This window comes from Labrus bergylta, chromosome 13 (genome assembly GCF_963930695.1).
Source record: "Labrus bergylta chromosome 13, fLabBer1.1, whole genome shotgun sequence".
Classification (NCBI taxonomy): domain Eukaryota; kingdom Metazoa; phylum Chordata; class Actinopteri; order Labriformes; family Labridae; genus Labrus; species Labrus bergylta.
The window spans coordinates 24,277,237-24,297,622 of record NC_089207.1 but is presented as its reverse complement, the minus strand read 5'-3'; the positions used below and the strand labels follow the sequence as shown (position 1 = coordinate 24,297,622).

The 20,386-nt window shown below is 40.3% G+C and overlaps 1 protein-coding gene across 1 annotated transcript in view; it reads right to left on the bottom strand.

Moving 5' to 3' along the window:
* The window catches only part of cps1 (carbamoyl-phosphate synthase 1, mitochondrial), a 52,053-nt gene that overhangs the window by 30,661 nt on the left and 1,006 nt on the right, over positions 1 to 20,386 (bottom strand). Inside the window, exons 2-21 of the mRNA XM_020635654.3 lie at positions 19,680 to 19,789; positions 19,232 to 19,376; positions 13,597 to 13,686; positions 13,451 to 13,507; positions 13,268 to 13,360; positions 13,013 to 13,102; positions 11,526 to 11,654; positions 11,076 to 11,182; positions 10,527 to 10,668; positions 10,133 to 10,210; positions 8,591 to 8,689; positions 8,219 to 8,314; positions 7,755 to 7,944; positions 7,388 to 7,545; positions 7,025 to 7,153; positions 5,983 to 6,127; positions 5,121 to 5,331; positions 3,684 to 3,882; positions 3,396 to 3,572; positions 2,529 to 2,647 (exon numbers count right to left, since the gene is read on the bottom strand). Of these exons, the coding sequence (XP_020491310.1) occupies positions 2,529 to 2,647; positions 3,396 to 3,572; positions 3,684 to 3,882; positions 5,121 to 5,331; positions 5,983 to 6,127; positions 7,025 to 7,153; positions 7,388 to 7,545; positions 7,755 to 7,944; positions 8,219 to 8,314; positions 8,591 to 8,689; positions 10,133 to 10,210; positions 10,527 to 10,668; positions 11,076 to 11,182; positions 11,526 to 11,654; positions 13,013 to 13,102; positions 13,268 to 13,360; positions 13,451 to 13,507; positions 13,597 to 13,686; positions 19,232 to 19,376; positions 19,680 to 19,789 (2,564 nt within the window). The remainder of the gene's footprint in view (positions 1 to 2,528; positions 2,648 to 3,395; positions 3,573 to 3,683; positions 3,883 to 5,120; positions 5,332 to 5,982; positions 6,128 to 7,024; positions 7,154 to 7,387; positions 7,546 to 7,754; positions 7,945 to 8,218; positions 8,315 to 8,590; positions 8,690 to 10,132; positions 10,211 to 10,526; positions 10,669 to 11,075; positions 11,183 to 11,525; positions 11,655 to 13,012; positions 13,103 to 13,267; positions 13,361 to 13,450; positions 13,508 to 13,596; positions 13,687 to 19,231; positions 19,377 to 19,679; positions 19,790 to 20,386) is intronic.

Genomic DNA, 20,386 nt, shown 5'->3' with positions numbered 1-20,386 from the left:
CAGGGCAGCATCCCAGTGTTTGTATTTATTGTAAGTGGGAGTTACATAAGGGTAGATAGTAGCTAACTTGACCTCAGTCAGGTGGGCCCTATGGACCACCTTGAATTGCAGTATGCAATGTCCTACACAGAGTGAAGATTTGTGTATTAATAGAGAGAGTCCTATTGATCATTAGATAAATATGTCTCAAGTCTTGTGTCAACATTGAGGGGTTCCTATAGTCAGTGTGTTAAAGGAGAGAAAAGGGTCGGACAGGGTTGGTGTCAGGCTCTGAAGGAAGACAATGTAGGTTTCATCGAATGTATTGTTGACCTTTAACTATTGGAAAAAGTGTGTTTTCTGTAAGTTGTATTTCTCAGATAGTTGATTAAAAAGAAACAAAGCAGCTATTTCGGTACAATGCCTTTCCTGTGCTAAATCTGAAGAGTTGGGTCAGATCACGAAGGGATGAATAGATGGTTGGAGGCAAACGGACGTCCGAATGTTTGATGTAACAAGACCTGAAACACCCAAAAATCCCAGGATACATCAGTGGTTATGTGTTCGAGCGCATCATAAGGTATGGTGATAATAAAAATACCACAACCCTCTTATTTTTTCTCCTCACCACTGTTCATTGTGTTGGGGTTTTGCAAATGTTGGACTATTGTTGGGTCCCTGTAAATATTCAAAGGAAGACCACAGTCCAGAAGTGCTGTTTACGTAAAGTTTCTTGATGATAGCATTTGTATTTGAATTGGGGCTTAACTAATAAAAATGGATTGATTGAATTTAAAGAAGATTAGTCAGTTCAATAGATAAAAATCCTTCAGTTCTTACTAAAGCAATACTGTAGAAGCAACAGCGCTGTTGCTCACACTAACAATAACTGCAGAGCGGTAGAGCCTGACGCCCACCTGTATTCAGCTCTACGCTCCATCAGTCTGGTAGCAGCCTATTGTTGTGTGCCCATCTCAATGTCCCCTGCTTCAGAGGCAGTGGAGACTTTAACAGCCTTCCATGTGTCAGCTAGTTGCAGTGGGCGCCCACCAGACAGCCCGCCATTAATTATTGAACAGCAGAGTCAGAAGGTTGCAGCAAGTAACCTGTGGCTGTGCCATGAAAATTCACAGTGGCTGTCCAGGTAAGAGCCCGAGGGCAGAAAGAAAGCGAGAGCGACGTAGCCGAGGGGAGGCAAACCACCGGAGAGAAAAGAAAGACGTGAAGAGACTTGGGTTCATTTGATCTTTAAAGATTACAACGTTCTTATTGAGGAATATTCATACATGTTTATCCATTTCTAATCACAGAGGCTGTCAGCTGAAAGCCTTTAAAGGGATAAGAGGGCAGATGGATTTTGAAATTCACAAAAGTTGCTGTGGTGAAGGAATATGTGGTGCATTTGAAGTTTGAAATGCTGCAGAGTTACACGGGTACAGCTTGGGAAAATAGTTCTGCTAAGGCAGGAAGCTAACTTCTAGCTTAGAAAACACAATAACAAAAGCAATGGGAGCATAACTGCAACATATTTTTAATGTCTGCATTTAACCAATCTTGTTACGTTTCCTGAGGTTTGAAAACAGCACTGGATAAAACTTACCAGTAAGTAACACATGTTTTAGTTAGTGAATTGTTTTGTGTTTGCTCAGTTTAACTTTAAGGCCCCTGCTGTGAACCATCATTCTCTCCTGAAATAAATGTTTTGTCATTTTATGCGACAACTGCGGGAGAGCAATTTCCTTCCAAATGCATAAGAAATAAAATGATTCCACTGAATTTTTATCCCAAACCAAGAAAGCAATGTTAGAATTTCATCGCAGGATTTTCAGAGAGTGTGTCTCTATACAGAAGCTGGAACTGATACTTTAGTTGTTGAGAAATATTAAAACACTGCACAAACTAGACCAGAGCCAGATACTGGGCCAGCATTTACAAGCATGATAATATGCAATGTTGAACACTTGAACAATTAATTAAGAGTAACCTGAATTCAAGAGTTGCAAATGATATTGGATGTATAAAAAATAACAATGTTTGATCATTAGAGTAGAATTTCTATGTATAGTGTGTGTGTGTGTGTATATATATATATATATATATATATATATATATATATATATATATATATATATGTGTGTGTTTATGTATGTATGTACTGTACTGTATGTGTGTATATTTTCCTTGTAAGTCATTGTTTAGTTTCTCTGCTGTGTTTTAAGTAGGAAAAAGAATTATAAGATTTGTCCAACACTGTGTGAGTGCATAGATATAATGTGAACATATGAGAGACAACCTTTTTGACTTGCAATAGATTCATCTTGGTGTTCTTGATTTGTACTTTGCCTGTTATTGTACTGTCATTTACTTCTATTTTTGTCTTTTTCCGTACCGTCTTGGACTTTTAATAATTAGATTTTAAACTCATGTTTGTAAGAGTAGACCACAGGAAGAGTGGCCGCTACTTAGGTAGTGGCTAATGAGGATCCAAATAAACAATAAACACATGGTTAATTCTTGAACAAAGTGTGAGTCTGTGTGCAATGTGTAACCTTTTGTAGTTTTGCAGATGCTGCTCCAGATGTGTTATTCTCTGGAGTTTGTGGAGGAACCACTTGTCTATGGCCGTCAGCTGGTGGATTTGATCAACACTCCAACCACTGTGAAGGGACTTTAAAGTGGAGACATGACAGATTAGATTTATCACTCAGCAACATCAAGTATATGTCCCCTTACAAATAGGATTCAAAGTATAAAATGATATTTAAAATGATATAAAAACTACTTAAAATATTTCAGTCTTAGTTTAATTTTGTGTTGCCATCTTCAAATATCGCATTCTGGAACAAATACATCTTCACTGTGAGGACACAAAGCCCACAAGGTTAAAGGTTCGGCCACAGGCACAACCTGAGTCTGCACCTCTCTCAGCTGGTGAAAGATGATAAATGAACGTTCAGGTAGAAATTATTCAACCTAGATGTGTTAATACATCTCTTATTTTTGAATGATGAAGCTTGTCCCTGTGTCTTGTGCTTATGAAAGTGCTGCCTCTCTTTCATCTGTTTCTATGATATTGAAAACAGACTGAACAAAAAGCTGATTATGTCTTCCCCCCCCCCCCCCTCTCTTCCCCCACATGTGGACATATCTGAAAGCTTCACTTGTAGAACAGGCTATCAAACACTTTTTATAGCATATGTGCTTTTCAAATATTAAAACTTGAGTGCATCTATTTATCAAGATTTCAACTTCAAAGACAATCCACACAATTCAACATGAACAGCTGAACATGCAGGGAGGCCGTGGACACATTTTACTGTGCATGTCATGTCTTTTTTCTGATCATTTCTCTGTTACACTTCAAGATGTTTTGATAATGTGAAAACTGCTGTCAGTTTCATGAGAGATAAGTGTACCTTGGCTATCGAGAAGATGCGGGTGATTGAAGGCACAGCCAGCTCCTGCTGAAGGTCCTGGGTGTCAGCCCAGGCTTTCTTGAGTGGCAGGCGAGGCATGAAGCCATCAACTGATGGATGACACATCCTCAGGGCTTTCTGCACACTCTCCTCAAAGGTCCGGCCTACCGCCATCACCTGAATTTAGCAGGGGAAAATAAATGATAGGATAATAAGGGTATGTGACTACATTGAATAAGCAGGTAAATAAATGAGTGAATGAGTGTTGATATATGGATCCTTTGGCACCTCTCCAACACTCTTCATGGCACTGCCTATTTCTTGGGACATGCCCTGAAAGCGGTCCAGGTCCCAGCGAGGGATCTTGGTGACGATGTAGTCTAGACTGGGCTCGAAGCAGGCTGTGGTCTTCTCCGATACAGCGTTCTTGATTTCAGGCAGGGGGATACCCAGAGCCAGCTTAGCAGCGACGAAAGCCAAGGGATACCTGTGAGACAAGAGGCAAGGAGACCAATATAAACTGACAGGTGAAGTTTCTGCACTAAAATGAGTATCGCTACTCTGATCACACACAGTAATGGTTTTGTTCAGGAGCGCATTGTTGGAATTGACTCTGGTAAACGTTTTATTTTCAAGATGGACTATTAAATGAGCATGTGTTGCTGCATGCAATCATTTGAAACATGTACATCCTAACAGAATACTACTTCTTTCAAGTGCTTACAACATATACAGTAAAGCTGTAGAGTCCCTCAGAGGTTTAAGTATTCTCTCAATTCACAAATAGACAGACAGAATCTAGTACTTAATCTCACATTGAGAACAGTTGGAGATTCCATTTTTTTGCTAAAGGACACTTCAACATGTGGATCGAGGAGAAAGAGGTCAAATCACCAAACACTCACAAGTGAAACCCAGAGCAACGGTTATCCCTTATGATGGCTTTAAAGGTAGAAAAATAATCTGAAATTCAGCCAGATCTTAAAATGACTACTTGAAGATTCTGAGACATTTCACTCAGTTAGGAACCTTACATAGCATTTTAACTGAATCCAGTGTGTCTACAAGAATGTCTGGAGAATGATGCTTCACGAAAGATTTGAGAAAAGTCTTTGGATGGTATGAGATTACGTTTGACCACTGAAACTCCAATGTTAGACTCCACAAATTTGTAGATTACGCCAATTTCATCTGAACCTATTTAGCTTTTATGTGATGGTATACAAACATTTCACATTTTAATGCATACAGACAATCTTTTTCTTTTTAAAGATTGTCTGTATGCATTAAAATGTTTTTTTGGCCTCGAGAGAAAGCGAGCGATAATATGAAGCAAACAGACTTTGCTGATCGTTTAAACAAGCCCCCACCTATTAAGAATCTTTAAAGCACAGAAAACTCTGAGCTCAAACCCTCCTGGCCTGATGACTCGTCTCTCTGTTGGACAGTCCATCAAAGCACATGAGCCTCAAATGTAAATTGTTTATTGTCCTCAGCAGATAAACTACAGATGTGGTGTCTAGAATGCGGATCCCCATTAAAGTAAATAGTTTAATATCCTTAAGAACCATCAGTGGAAACCAGTTGCAATGCTTTCTCCATCCACCAGAGGGAGCAGTGTTTAATAAAACAGAAAAGGTCATAGAGTTGCAAATTGTTGCATCAGTGTTTTATCAACCTCCTACTAAGTGTGTGAGTTTTGTTTGTACAAATATTTTCCCTCACCCAGTGGCTTTGGAAGCCAGTGCAGAGCTTCTGGAGAGCCGGGCGTTGACCTCAATGATGCAGTACTTCAGGGATGACGGGTGTAAGGCATACTGGATGTTGCATTCGCCTATGATGCCCAGGTGACGCACCACTTTGATGGCCGTCTCTCGGAGCATGTGGTACTCCTCGTTGGACAATGTCTGGCTTGGTGCCACTACTATGGAGTCACCTGATGGAGGGGAGAGGAAGGGCGAGAAACAAGAATGGCTTCAAACAGCATCTAAAATGACTTTGATTTCATCAGAGATTAAGAGACTTAGAAAACAAAAGTCAAAAGATTGTTTCATGAATAGTTAAAAAAAAGCATATGCCCTAACATTACAAAGCAACAAAAGCCTGATTTTCATTTGAATTGGGAGAGACATCTAAGCACTGAATGCAATGCTTTCCCCTTTTGTTAAACTATGTCTGTGCAGTGCTGTGCATTGTTCATCATTTTAATTACAAAAAAATCAAAGTTAATTTACTTTGAAGTGCATTCTGTATTTTTTCGGCAGAGCATTCATGGAAATCATCTTTTGTTAATACAGAAAAAGCATAAACACTTTTGTAATCATCCTTTGAGATTTAAAGGGAACACTCGTGCAGGGTTTCAGGGCTAAAACACAACGTTTAAAGTTTTCTCTTTTAAATATTGATTCTCAGAGGAATATCTCATGTTATCTTACTTGGCACACAGCACATATGTTTATGGTAATCAGGAACAACCTGCTGGCTAGAAAGAACAAAAAGAAAAACACCCTCTTTTTCTGAGTAAACTTCCCCAAGAAGGTGTATTTACTCAAGAAAAACAGAAAACAAATGAAGAGTGATTTAGTACCTGTGTGAATGCCCAGTGGGTCGAAGTTCTCCATGTTGCAGACGGTCACGCAGTTATCGGCCACGTCTCTCACCACCTCGTATTCCACCTCCTTCCAGCCAAGCAGAGACTTCTCCACCAGGATCTGACTGCTCATGGCCAGGGCCTAAAGAACCCAGCACAGAGGATGAAACATTCAGAAAGTGTCCACATAGATCATCCTTCTATTTATTATCCTGAATCTAACTTTAACCCTAGACATTTCAAATTAACACAGAACTATAAATTGCAACACCACCAACAGCAGGATCATATCATTGGATGACATCAGATTAAGTAGTGTGCTATGTGTACTATGTGCCTTAATGTATGCAACTTAAGAAATGTACCGTTACACGGACATGAACTACAAGTTTGTCCTGGTGTATATTTAACAGATATAAAACCTTTTTTCATAAAGCAGAGGACAAAGAGGTACAGACACAAGTGTTATCCTTCAGTTATCATTCTGTATTTGTGTATGTACAGAATTGCCAGAGACCCCTTGAACCTTCTCTCATGAATCCCTCTGTCTCCATCCTGCACTTGATACTAATCATAGAAACAGCCATGGAGCATTAGTGGCTGAGAACAATCTGTCATTGAAACACTCAAATGAAATATGAAAGACTTTGAAATGAAAACATGCAGCATGGCATTAAAAGAAGGCATCGATCTTAACCTGCGCGGCACAGACGGTTCATTTTGCAGTCTGTGATCACAGATTATAACCATTGAGCACAAAAGGATGTTTCTTAGCAACAGCAAACGATTCTCTCTTGGCAGAACAGCACAAAGATTTTCGAAACCTTTTTAAAGTGTTTTTTTATCTTCCTTAAGGTTAATGCTGTAAACACGGGTAAAGGTATCAAACTGAAAAAGAAAAGATGGTCAGTAAAAGGCTTGAAGTGCTGATGTAATCTGCATGATGAATTATATGTAAAGAAAAACAAGGTTGAAGAATAACTACAATAACTTTGCCCTGATGCCAGTACTGTCATGACACTGCAACATGTTTTGGGACCTTATGTGCCGTTTCCTCCAGCTTCTCTTTGTTGGAACAAAGACCGGAGCCCAGACCTCCCAGAGCGTAGGCCGATCGTAACATCACTGGGTAGCCAATCTTCTCTGCGGCATTCAAGGCATCAGACACCTACCGGTAACATTTGCACAAAAAAACGTGACATTAGTGTTAGGCCACAAGTGTAACATCTGGAAACACAAGAACATGGTTGTCTTTAGATAACATCGATCTTGACATTGGCAAATCTTTCCTACAGCAGATGGTTTACTTTAATCACACAGAATGAATTTACACTTACAGTTTTTACACTGGTTGACTTAGAAGTGTATGACTTTTATTTTTTGACAGCGTTCACATCCTTACCGACTCCACAGCGATGCTGGGTGCGATGTTTTCATTGATCTCCATGAGTTTGTCAGCAAACAGCTGTCTGTCCTCTGTGGCCATGATGGACTGCACAGGGGTTCCCAGAACTTTTACTCCATACTTCTCAAGGACGCCACGCTGGAATAATTCAACTCCTGACCACCGCATAAAAACCCCAACCCACACAGATGCATGGTTAGCCAGTCAGTTGAAACATTACTAAGTCACTTTATGAAGGACAAGTGAAAAACTAAATCAGTATTTTATAAAGATATTTGGAGGCATCCAGGATCCCAGATCTGTCTCTATATTTCATCTCCAACAGCAAAGGCAGCAATGACTAACAGAGGTGCACAAGTCTCACCGCAATTGAGCGCCGTTTGTCCACCCATGGAGAGCAGGATGCCATCAGGACGCTCGATTTTGATGATCTCAGTTACAAATTCAGGAGTGACGGGGAGGAAGTAGACCGAGTCTGCCTGCTTGGTGCCTACCTCGTTGGTTTGAACAGAGGCTATGTTTGGGTTCATGAGCACTGTTTTCAGGTTCTCCTCCTACAGAACATCCACACGATAAACTGTTACTTTAATGGAAATCTACAGCTGATATATGATATGATATAAAGGAATGAGTAATGGTGAAACATCAGCTTACTGTCACTTTTACATGGGCATGAGGTGTAGCATGTTTATTGTCTTTTTAACATATTGTATGGAAAAGAGGTTAAATACTCACACTACCTGCATCTATAGGATGTTCAGGGATCGAAACAAAGACTTGTGACAGTTTTCTGTGAGTAACAAGGACGTTTGCTTTGCTATCTCCTACCTTCATGGCCTTAACAGCTTGAGATCCAGAGTAGTCAAACTCTCCAGCCTGGCCGATAGAAAGACCTCCAGAACCCAGAACGAGCACTTTTGAAACCTGCATTTACACACATGGACAACCACACATGCTCTAATTAACATCATCATATACAGCAACTGTTCACCAGAGAACCATACGTTGTTCAAAGTTGTTCCATTTTGCATCCCAATATTTGTCTGTAAAGCGACATATTTGATACAGTTTCTAATAAGACTTAACACCCTTAAAGAGTTAAAGAATCCTGTGACACACCTACCAGGACTTGATGTTCTCAAAGTAAAAAGTAAACTGGTTGAACCGGTGTGATTTTTATCTTTTTAATTGGGTACATACCTTGGCTTTGGGAGGTATGGAGGGTTTCTTTGGCATGACTGACACTAAGTTTGCATCCTTTCCTTTCTTGATCAGAGATATGAAGGCATCAAAGAGAAACTGTAGAAACAAAGCAAAATGTTATTAGAACCATGCCGTAATGATGGCACGCTCTCAAATTCCTGTTTTGTTCAGAGCAAAAACATGATGCTTCTCGTGACTGACAGACTTTTGGCAATGTTCAGATATGAGGATCCTCTCATATATAGAAAGCTTTGTCTGCAATAAAATCTACAGAAAAAGCACACAGAGGAACAAACTGAGTCTATTTTAATCTTCATGAAACATTTTGTAAGAAGAAAAATGACTTGCTGTTGTTTTTGCAGAAGTAGCCTACCCTATGGTGAGATTTAACTTCTAAAACTGAGCTTACGGTAATGATAGCAGGCCTTTTTTTTTATCCTCTTTCAAACAATGATTATAAAGTCAAAGGTGTGATATAGAGCAGCGGTTCCCAAAGTGTGAGCTCGCAAAACACTGAGAGGGGGGTCACGAGACGCCTTTCAAAAACAAAACAAAATTTGAAATGACTTAAAATTGCATATATTATTCATTATTGTGAAATTATAAACAAATAGTCGTTCAATTTAAATTAAGATCGTAGTCCTTCAATGAGATGTGTGCTGAAATTAAAGTAATTAAAGCCTAAAATACAAGTTTGCACATGACGGCAACAATGTAGGTGTCTGTTGCTCTTTGTAAATTAAAATGCATACAGACACACTGAAATAATGAAATTATTTGAAGCTGCTTGTTTTTTTTTTGTGTTGTTCTAATGCCAGCGGTATGATAGGCCTATCAGTGCATGCGGCTGTGCAACATTAAATGCTTTAACCACTTCCAGGGACAGTGGGGGTCCCCAGTCTCTGGTGCCGTTATTTTGAGGTCGGGTGGCTGAAAAGTGGAAACCCCAAAGCTAATAGAGCATAAAGAAAACCCATCCAGTTCCTGGAGTGACTGTGACTATCTTTCTAAAAGACACAAAGTCAAATGGTTGTATAAATGCCAAGGATACATGCAATAAATAATATCGCTCATCCAAGAGAGCCCGGGGGGCTTCTTATTGGTCATGTGCACAGTGCAAAATATTTATGATACTCCATCAAAAGCCAAACCTCGGTGGAAGGCATGAATTCACCAGCTGTCAACTCTATGTTTCACTAGAGAGGACAGGTCCTATTATTCTGCCTTAATATGACAGAGGTTACAACATTCCTTGACCACGACCTCTGCCTGCCGTGTGGGAGATACGAGCTGTCACACAGAATCATCCATGCTTTGTTTGTGGGGAAGGGACAGGCAGACAGTGGTCATCCTAAACACCTGCAGCCCCAGTGTCTCCAAACATCAGGCGCTACAGATGATTACACCTTTCACTGACCTGTGGTGACAGGTTTTATAATGTACTTGCAACCGATTAAATGGTAAATGTTACAAGCCCAAGACCTTACCTTAACTTCTATGTTTAAAGCATTCAGATCATTTATCAAAGTCTTTGTTTACCTCCGTGTCTGTTGGACCCCCTTTAGCCTCGGGATGGAACTGGGCCGTGAAAATCGGTTTAGTGTCGTGCATGATGCCCTGGAAAATGTGCAGAGGTTGTGTTAGCAAACTGAAATCAATCCAACAGTATTCTGAATTTCATTTGTTAGCATTTCTGAAGCTATTCAGTTATTTGTTTCTGTTAAAAAAAAAAAAAAAACATTGTAATGCACGGATTCTCAAATAATGTATGAAATGAAAGAGTTGAAAACTGTTTTTCATTTGATTGACAACATGTAGTCGTCTAAAAACAACCGTTAGTGTCACTCAACCCGACAGTAAAATCAAATATCAAAATGCTATGTTGTCCAAAATCAAAAACTGAACAATCGCTCTTGATTAATTTTTTTTTTACCTCATTGGTGCCATCATTTGCATTGATGAAAAGCGGGCTCCATCCTGGCGGCAAAGACTTGCTGTCTATGCCATAGCCGTGGTTCTGCGCTGTAATGAAGGCCTGGTTCGTCATCACATTCAGCACTGGCTGGTTCTGGCCTCTGGGGGAACGCAAACACACATAAAAGACAAGAATTTAAAGGAAGAAAACATTTTAAAATCTATTTAATCAAATACAATCTTTCCAGTGCAGAGAATACCATGCGGAACATAAACAGCATTACTTAAGTGTCTAAGTGGTAGCCATAAAAGGCTGGCAGAATCCCTGTTTCGTTTTGTGCATGCAAGTGAGACTTCATACTATGAACAATGCCAGATTCATTATACTGCGGCTATGCAAATGTTGAATGAGAAATTAATGATAAACGATATACTGTATGCATTGCACTTTTGTGAGAAACAGTGAATAATAAGACATATCATAGTTCAGTTCAAGAAATGTGTGTGAAGAAAGCTTTCAGTGTGTGCATATTGTGCCTCTGATATGCCTTTTCATTTAAGAGTTTACCTGTTGCCCATGGGGAGTTTATATGACTTAGCTCCTGCAGCCAAAGCAGTGATCTGGTTACCCATACAGATCCCAAACACTGGCTGGGGACGATCACTCTCAAGTACCTTCACAGGACGGAACAAAAGGAATGATTAGAGACTCAGTGGGTCACGATATGCAGACATTATATCAGACAGTGAGAAAGCTTTTTAAAACTATAACTTCATAAAGTTAACAAGGTCCTTAATTGATATTCTAAACTTGACTTGTAATAAATGACAATAATAAAGTGATGAGTAACACACAAACAAGCGACTTTATGTTATATTAAAGTTTAAAGATAGATTTCTTTTGAACAAAATTCCACATCAAGCTCTATAAGTAGCTTTAGCTCATTGTGGTCAAGTCGCACTTGTGGCACAAAGACAGAATACAGTTCAAACATATTGAAGCAGCACCAGGGCCTACCTTGCGGACATTCTGGACGAGTGTATTGGCTAGAGATGGATCTCCCGGTCCGTTGGAGATGAACAGGCCATCGTAATCGAGACTCATCAAGTCCTGATCCCAGGGGACAAGGTGGACCTCTGCACCTCTCTGGACACAGACACGCAAAGTTTGATTATTTTCTGCAGTAATGTAATTGTTTTGCTTTGAATGTGCTGTACTGATGTGAAGACAACCCAATAACTAAATAAAATGTAAACCTATTTTTGTAAATGAATCATTGCTAGCGTTGTAGCCAAAACCTCAATACATCTACCTAAATGAATTAACAAGTATTTATTTAGCATAAGTTTGTAGACCCAAGTTTCTTTGACAATGTTTATATTGATATTGGTATTCCTAATATAATTACAGAAAATCTGGGTTTTTGATTGGTCCTCCAAACTACCATAACCCACCATAAAGAAACACCACAGTTCAATGGACAAAAAGGTGAAACATCACACCGCCTACTTCCACCTGAAGATTATGTATATTAACATTTATTTCACAAATGATTTATTTGACTCTAATTCAATAGAACTTCCATACGGGCCGATGTATCGGACATTTATATCAATGAAATTCACCAAAAACAAAGAAAAAAAAGGATCATATATTTTATTAACAGACAAAGTGACTGCTGCAGGCTGCTTTTTGTGACTGTGTTATTATTAGAGCCCAACCCATGAATTGTCCAGCAGATAATATCGGTTAATATTATCTTATCCAGTGACTATTGGTAATGGCTAATTTTATTGTAGATACGTGCCGATCTTACTCTCGATTTATTCACCAGTCAAGCAGCACTTCATTTGAGTATTATGGTATTATTATTCGAGCAGTTCTTCTTCACCAGCAGAGTGTGTTTTATGGATTACAACAAGCATCATCACTCTCCACAGTGTCAAGCTGTGACGCAGGTACATGTCAGTTTACTTTCCATTTGAGTGACCATCTTGTCTTCATTATAAATCTTTTCCACAAGTGTTTGATAACTGCATTTGAGGGATCAAGGCAATACATGTGTACATCTATAGCCGTCTATCTCTACAGATCAAAGATAGAACCAAGAAAGATATCACCCAATATATCGGTATCTGTTTTTTGTATCCCTAATACTGATATCGGCCCCAAAAATCCCATATCGGTCGGGCCCTAGTTATGATGACCAATTACAAGCTCATATCAACCAGTGACCATAAAGTGTTGCATAAAGAAGAGAAGCCCACTTTCTCCTGCAGCTGGATGATACAAACAAAGACTCCAAGTTGTTGTTGTTGTTTAATGCAGCTTGTTAGATGCAACTTTACCAAGTTTTCTAGGTCAGGTTGCGGAAAAATGTGTGTCATGGAGTTGACTTATTTTCTATATTTGTGCAGCATCATACACACACCTTTTCTAAGATTTAAATTTAATTAAGATAATAACAAAAAGAAAATGTTTCACCTCCCTGGATCAATTCTCACCTTGACCAGCAAGCGAATGATGTTATGTTTGATGCCACAATCCACAGCCACCACTTTGATCGGGTTCCCTTTTCCAAACACTTTGGTTTCCTGGAGGACAAAAAAAAAAAGTAAAAGGAAGAAAATGTTGGTCAGTTCTTAACATCATTTATGAATTTATAGAGGAAAAAACATTATCTATTATAACAGGTAGTGTTTATGTAATAAAAAATACACTATTTGGTCATGTTAAATATTACAGTTAGCAGCTATTACCTTTGTTGAGACCTCTGCTACCAAGTTTTTCTGGTTGGGGTCAGATATCTCGACCGGTTGCCCATCAAATTCTATTTTCCCCAGCACTGTACCCTGAAGAAAAATCACATGTAAACAAACAGTGAGTGATCAACTGATCTATTTGTAACTGATGAGCAGTTCAGACCTTTGGAGTTACAGTACCTTGTCTCTGATGACCTTGGTCAGCATGCGGGTGTCTATTCCATACAGTGCAGGAACCTTTAAAGCAGGTAAACAATTTGAAATTTAACAAACAGTGGAGACCTCTCCTGTTATCACATGAGTTACTAAGTCATTCCAATCCACACCTTCTCTTCTTGTAACCATTTTCCCAAAGACTTGACCGAGTTCCAGTGGCTGTACTCGTGGCTGTAGTCTTGAACCAGAAGACCAGATACCTAAAAACACAAAAGCAAAATACCAATCATGAAAAATCAAAGCCATAAGGGTCCAATGGGGCGATCCTTTAATTGTGAGTATTGTGTTATGCAGTTCCAGCTCATGCCCTAAACATGTGTAACGTTGACATTATCTTTGAAAACATGAAAAATGGTTGACCTGTGTTGCCATTGTTATGTGTATGACGGAGACTGACCAGTATATTTAGAAACACTTCATCTGCTAATTATTGAATGCATTGTTTAGTCTATCAAGACATCACTGCAGAGTTAATTGTGAAATTTAGTTGAGACATCATTAAAAAGCTACAAATATCCAGTGTATTAGAGAAAGTTGAATAAGTTCTGGTTTATAAACTCTGCTGGCACACATCCCCACAACTATGTGGACACATGTTGGAACATGTCATCATTCTGCTTCCGGCGCTGTGTGAGATCGACGCCTGTTGTAGCAGCTCCCACTGTCCGTGTTGTTATATCGTATTTTTTGATTAGTCATTGTTTGTTTTTACTGTGTGTTTTTTGAATATTAGTTTACTCTATTGAGTGGGAATGGCTACTTTTTGCACTGTTTTTCTGTTACTTTCAACAGTCTTTGTAATGGAGAGCAGTGCACAGCTGAGTGAGGGCATTGTTTACACACGTGATTAGCTGACGGCGCTGTCCACGGTGCTACTGCCCGGAGCAAGGCCTGAAATTCCAGAGGAGCTGAGGAGGCGACGCCAGGGTTGACACGCTTTTCCGGCACCAGTGGGAATACCGCATGTGCAGTATTATGTGCTTCACAGAGACATGGCTGCACTCGGACATCCCGGAGCACAGCGTGGCGGTACACGGCTTCGAGACTTTAAAAATGGACAAAACACTACCCACTTTTCATCAACATGTTAACTGTCCAACTAGAGAAAATAAAACACTGGACCTTCTGTATGCTAATGTTAAGGAAGCATACAGTACCACTGCCCTGCCCCCCCTGGGCAGATCAGACCACAACCTGGTCCTACTGACACCAGAGTATATCCCCCTGGTCCACAGACAGCCTGTGACCACAAGGACTGTTAGGAGGTGGACACAGGAGAGCAATGAGGCACTGCAGGACTGCTTTGATCCCACAGACTGGGATGTACTCTGCGAGCCACATGGAGAGGACATTAACAGCATGACTGACTGCGTCACAGAATACATTCAATTCTGTGAAAACACTGCTTTACCGGCCCGGACTGTACGCTGTTTTCCTAACAACAAACCCTGGATCTGGATTACCAGTGACCTGAAAGCCCTTCTCATCAAAAAGAAACAACCCCCCATGGTGAACTCTTTGGACTCTGGCCCCGCACCACAGGAGTGCACTTCCCCCCCCCCCGAGGTGAATTACTCCACCCCCACCCCCCGCATTAGCCCAAGGGTTCTGAAGACCTGCGCCAGCCAGCTGGACAGGATAAATCACCTGATTCTGAACTTTGATAAGACCAGGGAGATGGTGATCGACTTCAGAAGGAAGAGGACAGAGCCACCACCGCTGTGCATCCTGGGAGAGGACGTGCCTGGGTGTCAACATAGACAACAAACTGAACTGGAAGGCCAACACTCAGGCTGTGTACAAGAAGGCGATGAGCCGACTCTACTTTCTGAGGAAGCTGATATCCTTCAACGTGTGCAGCAAGATGTTGGAGATCTTCTATCAGTCTGTTGTGGCCAGTGCACTGTTCTCTGCTGTGGTCTGCTGTGGTCTGCTGGGGGAGCAGCATTGGAGCTGGTGAGACTAAGAGACTGGACAAACTCATTAAGAAGGCCTGCTCTGTGATAGGCTGCAAGCTGGACTCTTTTGTAGTGGTGACAGAGAGGAGGACTCTTAACAAACTGTTATCCATTATGGATAAGCACCCTACTGTACAAACAGCGGAGCAGCTTCTCCAACAGACAGATACAGGAAATCTTTCTTACCGAAGGCCCTAACTCTCTACAACAGCTCACCTCTTGCAAGCAGAGAATTGTCATCATGATAATATCTGTCTCTCCTTACTGTAATCTGTGCTGCACATGTTAAATTTACAAGTTATCCCTGCACTCAAGTTCACTTCATTTGTCTGTCTACTCGCCGTTATATTGAATAGTTTCTGCTGATAACATGTCTACACTCGTGCACTTTAACTTGTAAAATTGTACAGCTCCCTATGTCAATACTGTCCATTTACAACTCTGTTTTTGCACATTTACAATTAATCTTTCATATTTAAGACTAGTAATGCTAAATTAAATCCTGGTTGTATATATTCCCATTCTTAGTTTTGATATTTTTAGTGCTTATTTACTTTGTTTAAATTTGCTAACATTGTGTTTTTTACTCATATTGTGTGTTTGGACAACCTGCTGCTGTAACGCCACAATTTCCCAATTTGGGATCAATAAAGTAATTCTATTCTATAGTGTGCAGATATCCAGGGTTGTTTTAACAAAGATACCAACAAGCACAAGAGCTTAGAGGAGGCATAAGAGTCTGGAGGCTGTACATTGAGTTAAAAGTTTCATCATGAAGCTGAAAAGGCATAATGTCTACCATGCAAACAGTCTACATTAAAAGGTAACTAAACCCCATATTTTCAGCTCTACTGCTCTACCCTGGAATTTCAAAAAAATGCATTTAGAAGTCAATGTATCGTCAAACGTCAAAACTTCGAGAAGGAGGGGGGCAGGGGGGTAAACTCGCCCACTCACTCCTTTGCGCCGTTATCAGCCGCAACGTGTTTGCCCCACACACACAGTGGCTCAGGCTCAGTGCGCATGTGTGTGGGGGGAGCAAGTGAGGAGAGAGAAAGTGTGTGTTCAGCAGGTGTGCGTGAGAGGGGACCGGAGCAGGGGGGTAAACTCCCCCTACTCGCTCCTTTCACGCCCTTATCAGCCACGACATGATACAATGTTTGCCCCACACACACAAATACACACACACACTTGACTCCCCACAGTTCGCCGAGTTGGGTGACGAGGCTTTTATAGGTTTGGTGACGTGGGGCTGTACTCCTAGTCATACTGTACGCTACACAGCTGTTAGAATTTTTCAAACTGAAGGGCAGACACTACGCACATTTCTAACACAATATTTCAAATTTCAATACTTTGTACTCAAATGTCAAGATTGGGACTTGGATTGATCCATAACACTACTTCATACTCAAATACAGAGGTTTATAGTTGAAAAAAGTGGTTTTAGGGTTTAGTTACTCTTTAATGTGTTAGCAACTGATGTAAGAATTGCTAATAATGACTTAAAATAACTTTCTGATAAAATTTTAAGTAGCGTCATTTGTTTTCATTCAATTAGTTATTAACCAAGATAAAGGACATGCTGCAATGTTGACATGCTGCAATGTTGACACGATAATGTCACGCTGTCTCAAGACATTTCACCAACTAACAAAACTGTCAAGTTCATGGCTGCACTACAAAAAAAGTATACCAGACAGATACATTTAGCCTGGGTCAAGTTGAAGCACAAACTGGCAGACTGGAATTGTCATTCCTTTAGTCAAGACCCTAGCTGAGATTGTGGTTGATTACTTGTTTGGTTCAACAACTATCAAACTAGTAAGACTCTTTTTTTTTGGCTCTGAGGTTGTGTTTCTTCAATGATCTATGAAATTGGGGGCAGAATATTTTATGGCAAAGTCGTGTCAACCAGGATGAAGACTGAGAAACTGTATTTGAAATCTTGCTGTTTAGGGTTAGAAATCAGTGATGATGGGTGTCTAGTTGGGATAAGGGAGACATGAATATATCTATGGTTTATTTTGAACTACCTGTGAACAGGTGCTATTACGGTACTCCTAAATTCCTCCATTATGAGAGGGGGGCTCTTTGTATGGTACACTCTCTGTAATTAAGTGTCATGACTCATTAGTAGGACAAAATGCGATACAACCTTGATGATGAATTGCTACAAAAGAGCTGGTCATCATAAGACAGAACACAAATAAATTGCTGGTTTGATGTCTGAAAAATTATAAAATACATGAAACCCCTGTGGTCATGGATCCAGGTGAGGATACTAGCTGAAACCTACAACATTTTACCATCCACCTTCTCAGCTACAGAAAAGAGTATCTGTCGGAGAGTTTTAGAACGAGCTCTGTGACGGGAACATTGTAACCTACCAAATAGATGGGCAAAGACTTTTTAGAAAAGTTCAAGTGATATACTGTTGCATTGAAGTGCATTTCCTGTCTGTGGGTATTTCATTTTTACTAGAAAGCTATCACTTTGCACTTCCTTAAAGGAAGGAGGTGGTTTTTACATGGGCTGCACCATATGGTGACCTAATTGTTGACTTAAGGAGTACTTCTAAGCTTCAAGGGTCTTCAGCTGCTATGGTTTCCTCAGAAAGGAGGGTTGACATAAGGCCACAAATCACAAGCTTCTTCATCTCTGTGCCATCCATAGACTCAACATCACAATGTGGGGATGGTCAGCAGTCACTTGGTTGCTGAAAGAAGGCAGGACCATGACTGAAATTTTACATGGCTAAGTCAGAAAGAATCATTTTTGAGGTGATGGTTGGTGTCTGCTGGGTAAATTACTGTGTCCAGACTTCTGCAAATGTCCCTATAAACAGCTTCTATCTGCAGGACTAAAACCACTTCCAAGGAAGCAGTGTTAAACACAGACCACAACAATGTCTTTCTCAAGGTCTTTTAACTCTGGACATACTCTAGAGAACCAATGATGGCTTGTGGACTCTGCTGTGAAAACCTTTACCAAACAAGTGGGTGACTGACCCATAGATGAATGAATCTGAATTCTAACAAAAGACCAGAAAAAGATTAATGTTGCTTGATGGTGACGGTCCATACATTGTTGTCTGTTAAATAGTAGCTCCAGGAGTGTTAGGGGCTTAAGAGCAAAATGATTGCCATGTGGGCAAGGTTTGCTAGAGGACAGCGGGTACATTTGAACAGTCCCAGTCAGGATCTTTGGTCCATAGCCTCTGAACCTTAACTTAACGCAATCAGGCAATGCCTGTAGAGTGAGCCTGTGCCAACAGAGGCCTGGACTAATTTGTTAACCTTCCCAATAGGTCGACAAAACCCATATCTAACAGTTGTCAGACTTGGCGTCTGAAAAATACTGAGGCCAACTGAGGACCCTTGGGACTCTAAGCCTGGTGATAAGGATACATCATTCTTCTTTGAGGACCGGACTCTGCAAACAACTCGCCAAATGGAAACCCTTCTATACTCTGGTAAATATCTGGATCAGTTAAAACTCAACACAAAATCACTGTTTTATTGCAACAAAAAACATTGGAAAACTGCAACTATAATATTCAACGTCAAGCATAAATTGCAATGTCTGTACTCTAAAAATGTGTAATCATGGACGCACACTAACTGAGAATTTCAACTGAAACCTATTTTGATGTTTAATAGTCTTAAAATTAAACTAACAGCTGTTCATCCAAAACCTGGTTGGTCAAAGTACACAATGATGTGAGATGTATAAAGCAGGAAATAGTCATAAACACGGCCCAGTGCTGAGGCTTCCAGTTTCCTACCTGAATGCGATCTGACTCCACATGTTTATGTAGACCCAACACGTCCAGCTCCTGGGTGTTAGGCACCCCATAGTTTCCTACAATAGGGTAGGTCAGAGTCAGGATCTGACCTCTGTAACTTGGGTCAGTCAGGGCCTCAGGGTATCTAAAGCAGGGAAACAACAGGAAAATTATGGCAAGTTATAGTGAAGCTGTGATGAAATATATATATATATCGTGAGCTCATGACCCACTGCATATCAAGAACACACAATGTAACTTTGAACAGGAGTCAAAGTGTTGACTCTCATGTTAAAAGTAAAGAAACACACTGTAGATTTATCAGTTGTAAAGCTCAAATTAAGGTTGACGTTCTTTATTTTAGTATCCTCAAATCTGACCTGCACGAGCAGCGATGTGTCTAAAGATCTAGCGTAGTTTAACTTCTGTCGGCATGTCTCCTTCTTACCCCACTAAGCCAGTATTGAAGACCAGTTCCCCAGCGGTAGAGCCATCATGCCCAAAGGAAAAACCTTTTATCCTGGTGCCATCATCCAAGACCAGGTGGGCTGTCTGGGCCTGGGAGTTCAAAAGGACAAATCAAATGACAAGAAAACTCTCAGAAAAAAAATGAATTCTCTTTTCATGAGGCAAGTTTGGAAAGACCAATTAAAAAACTTCTAGGAAGCCCATGGGTACTTCATGCTGAAACTGCAGGCCAATGTGAATGAGTTCTGTGAATGCTGAGACAGACAAATCTATTCCTTATCTCTGTGTGTGTGTGTGTGTGTTAGAGAGAGTGAGAGAGAGAGAGAGAGAGGGAGATGCTTTAATAAAAAAGTCGGTATGACACACTGACCCTATTAACCACTGGCTTTTATGAAAATAATGAATAATAAAAAAGCTTTTCTTTCTCACAAAATACTTTCATTCTCAAATAAAGTGTGTAAAATGTGGACTTGTTGACATGCAGACCTGATGTTGACAATGCATTGAGACAGTACAGGCTCAAAGTTTAGTAAGTTCCAGCCGGCAAATAACAAGGTTTTTTTAACCGACACTCATCAGGAACTCTCACTGTGTGGGCTTTCCTTTTTCCTGAAACTGTGATGTAGATAGAGTCAGAGGATGTTGCAATAGGGGCGTACCTAAAATATGATGCAATTTTCCCGGTTG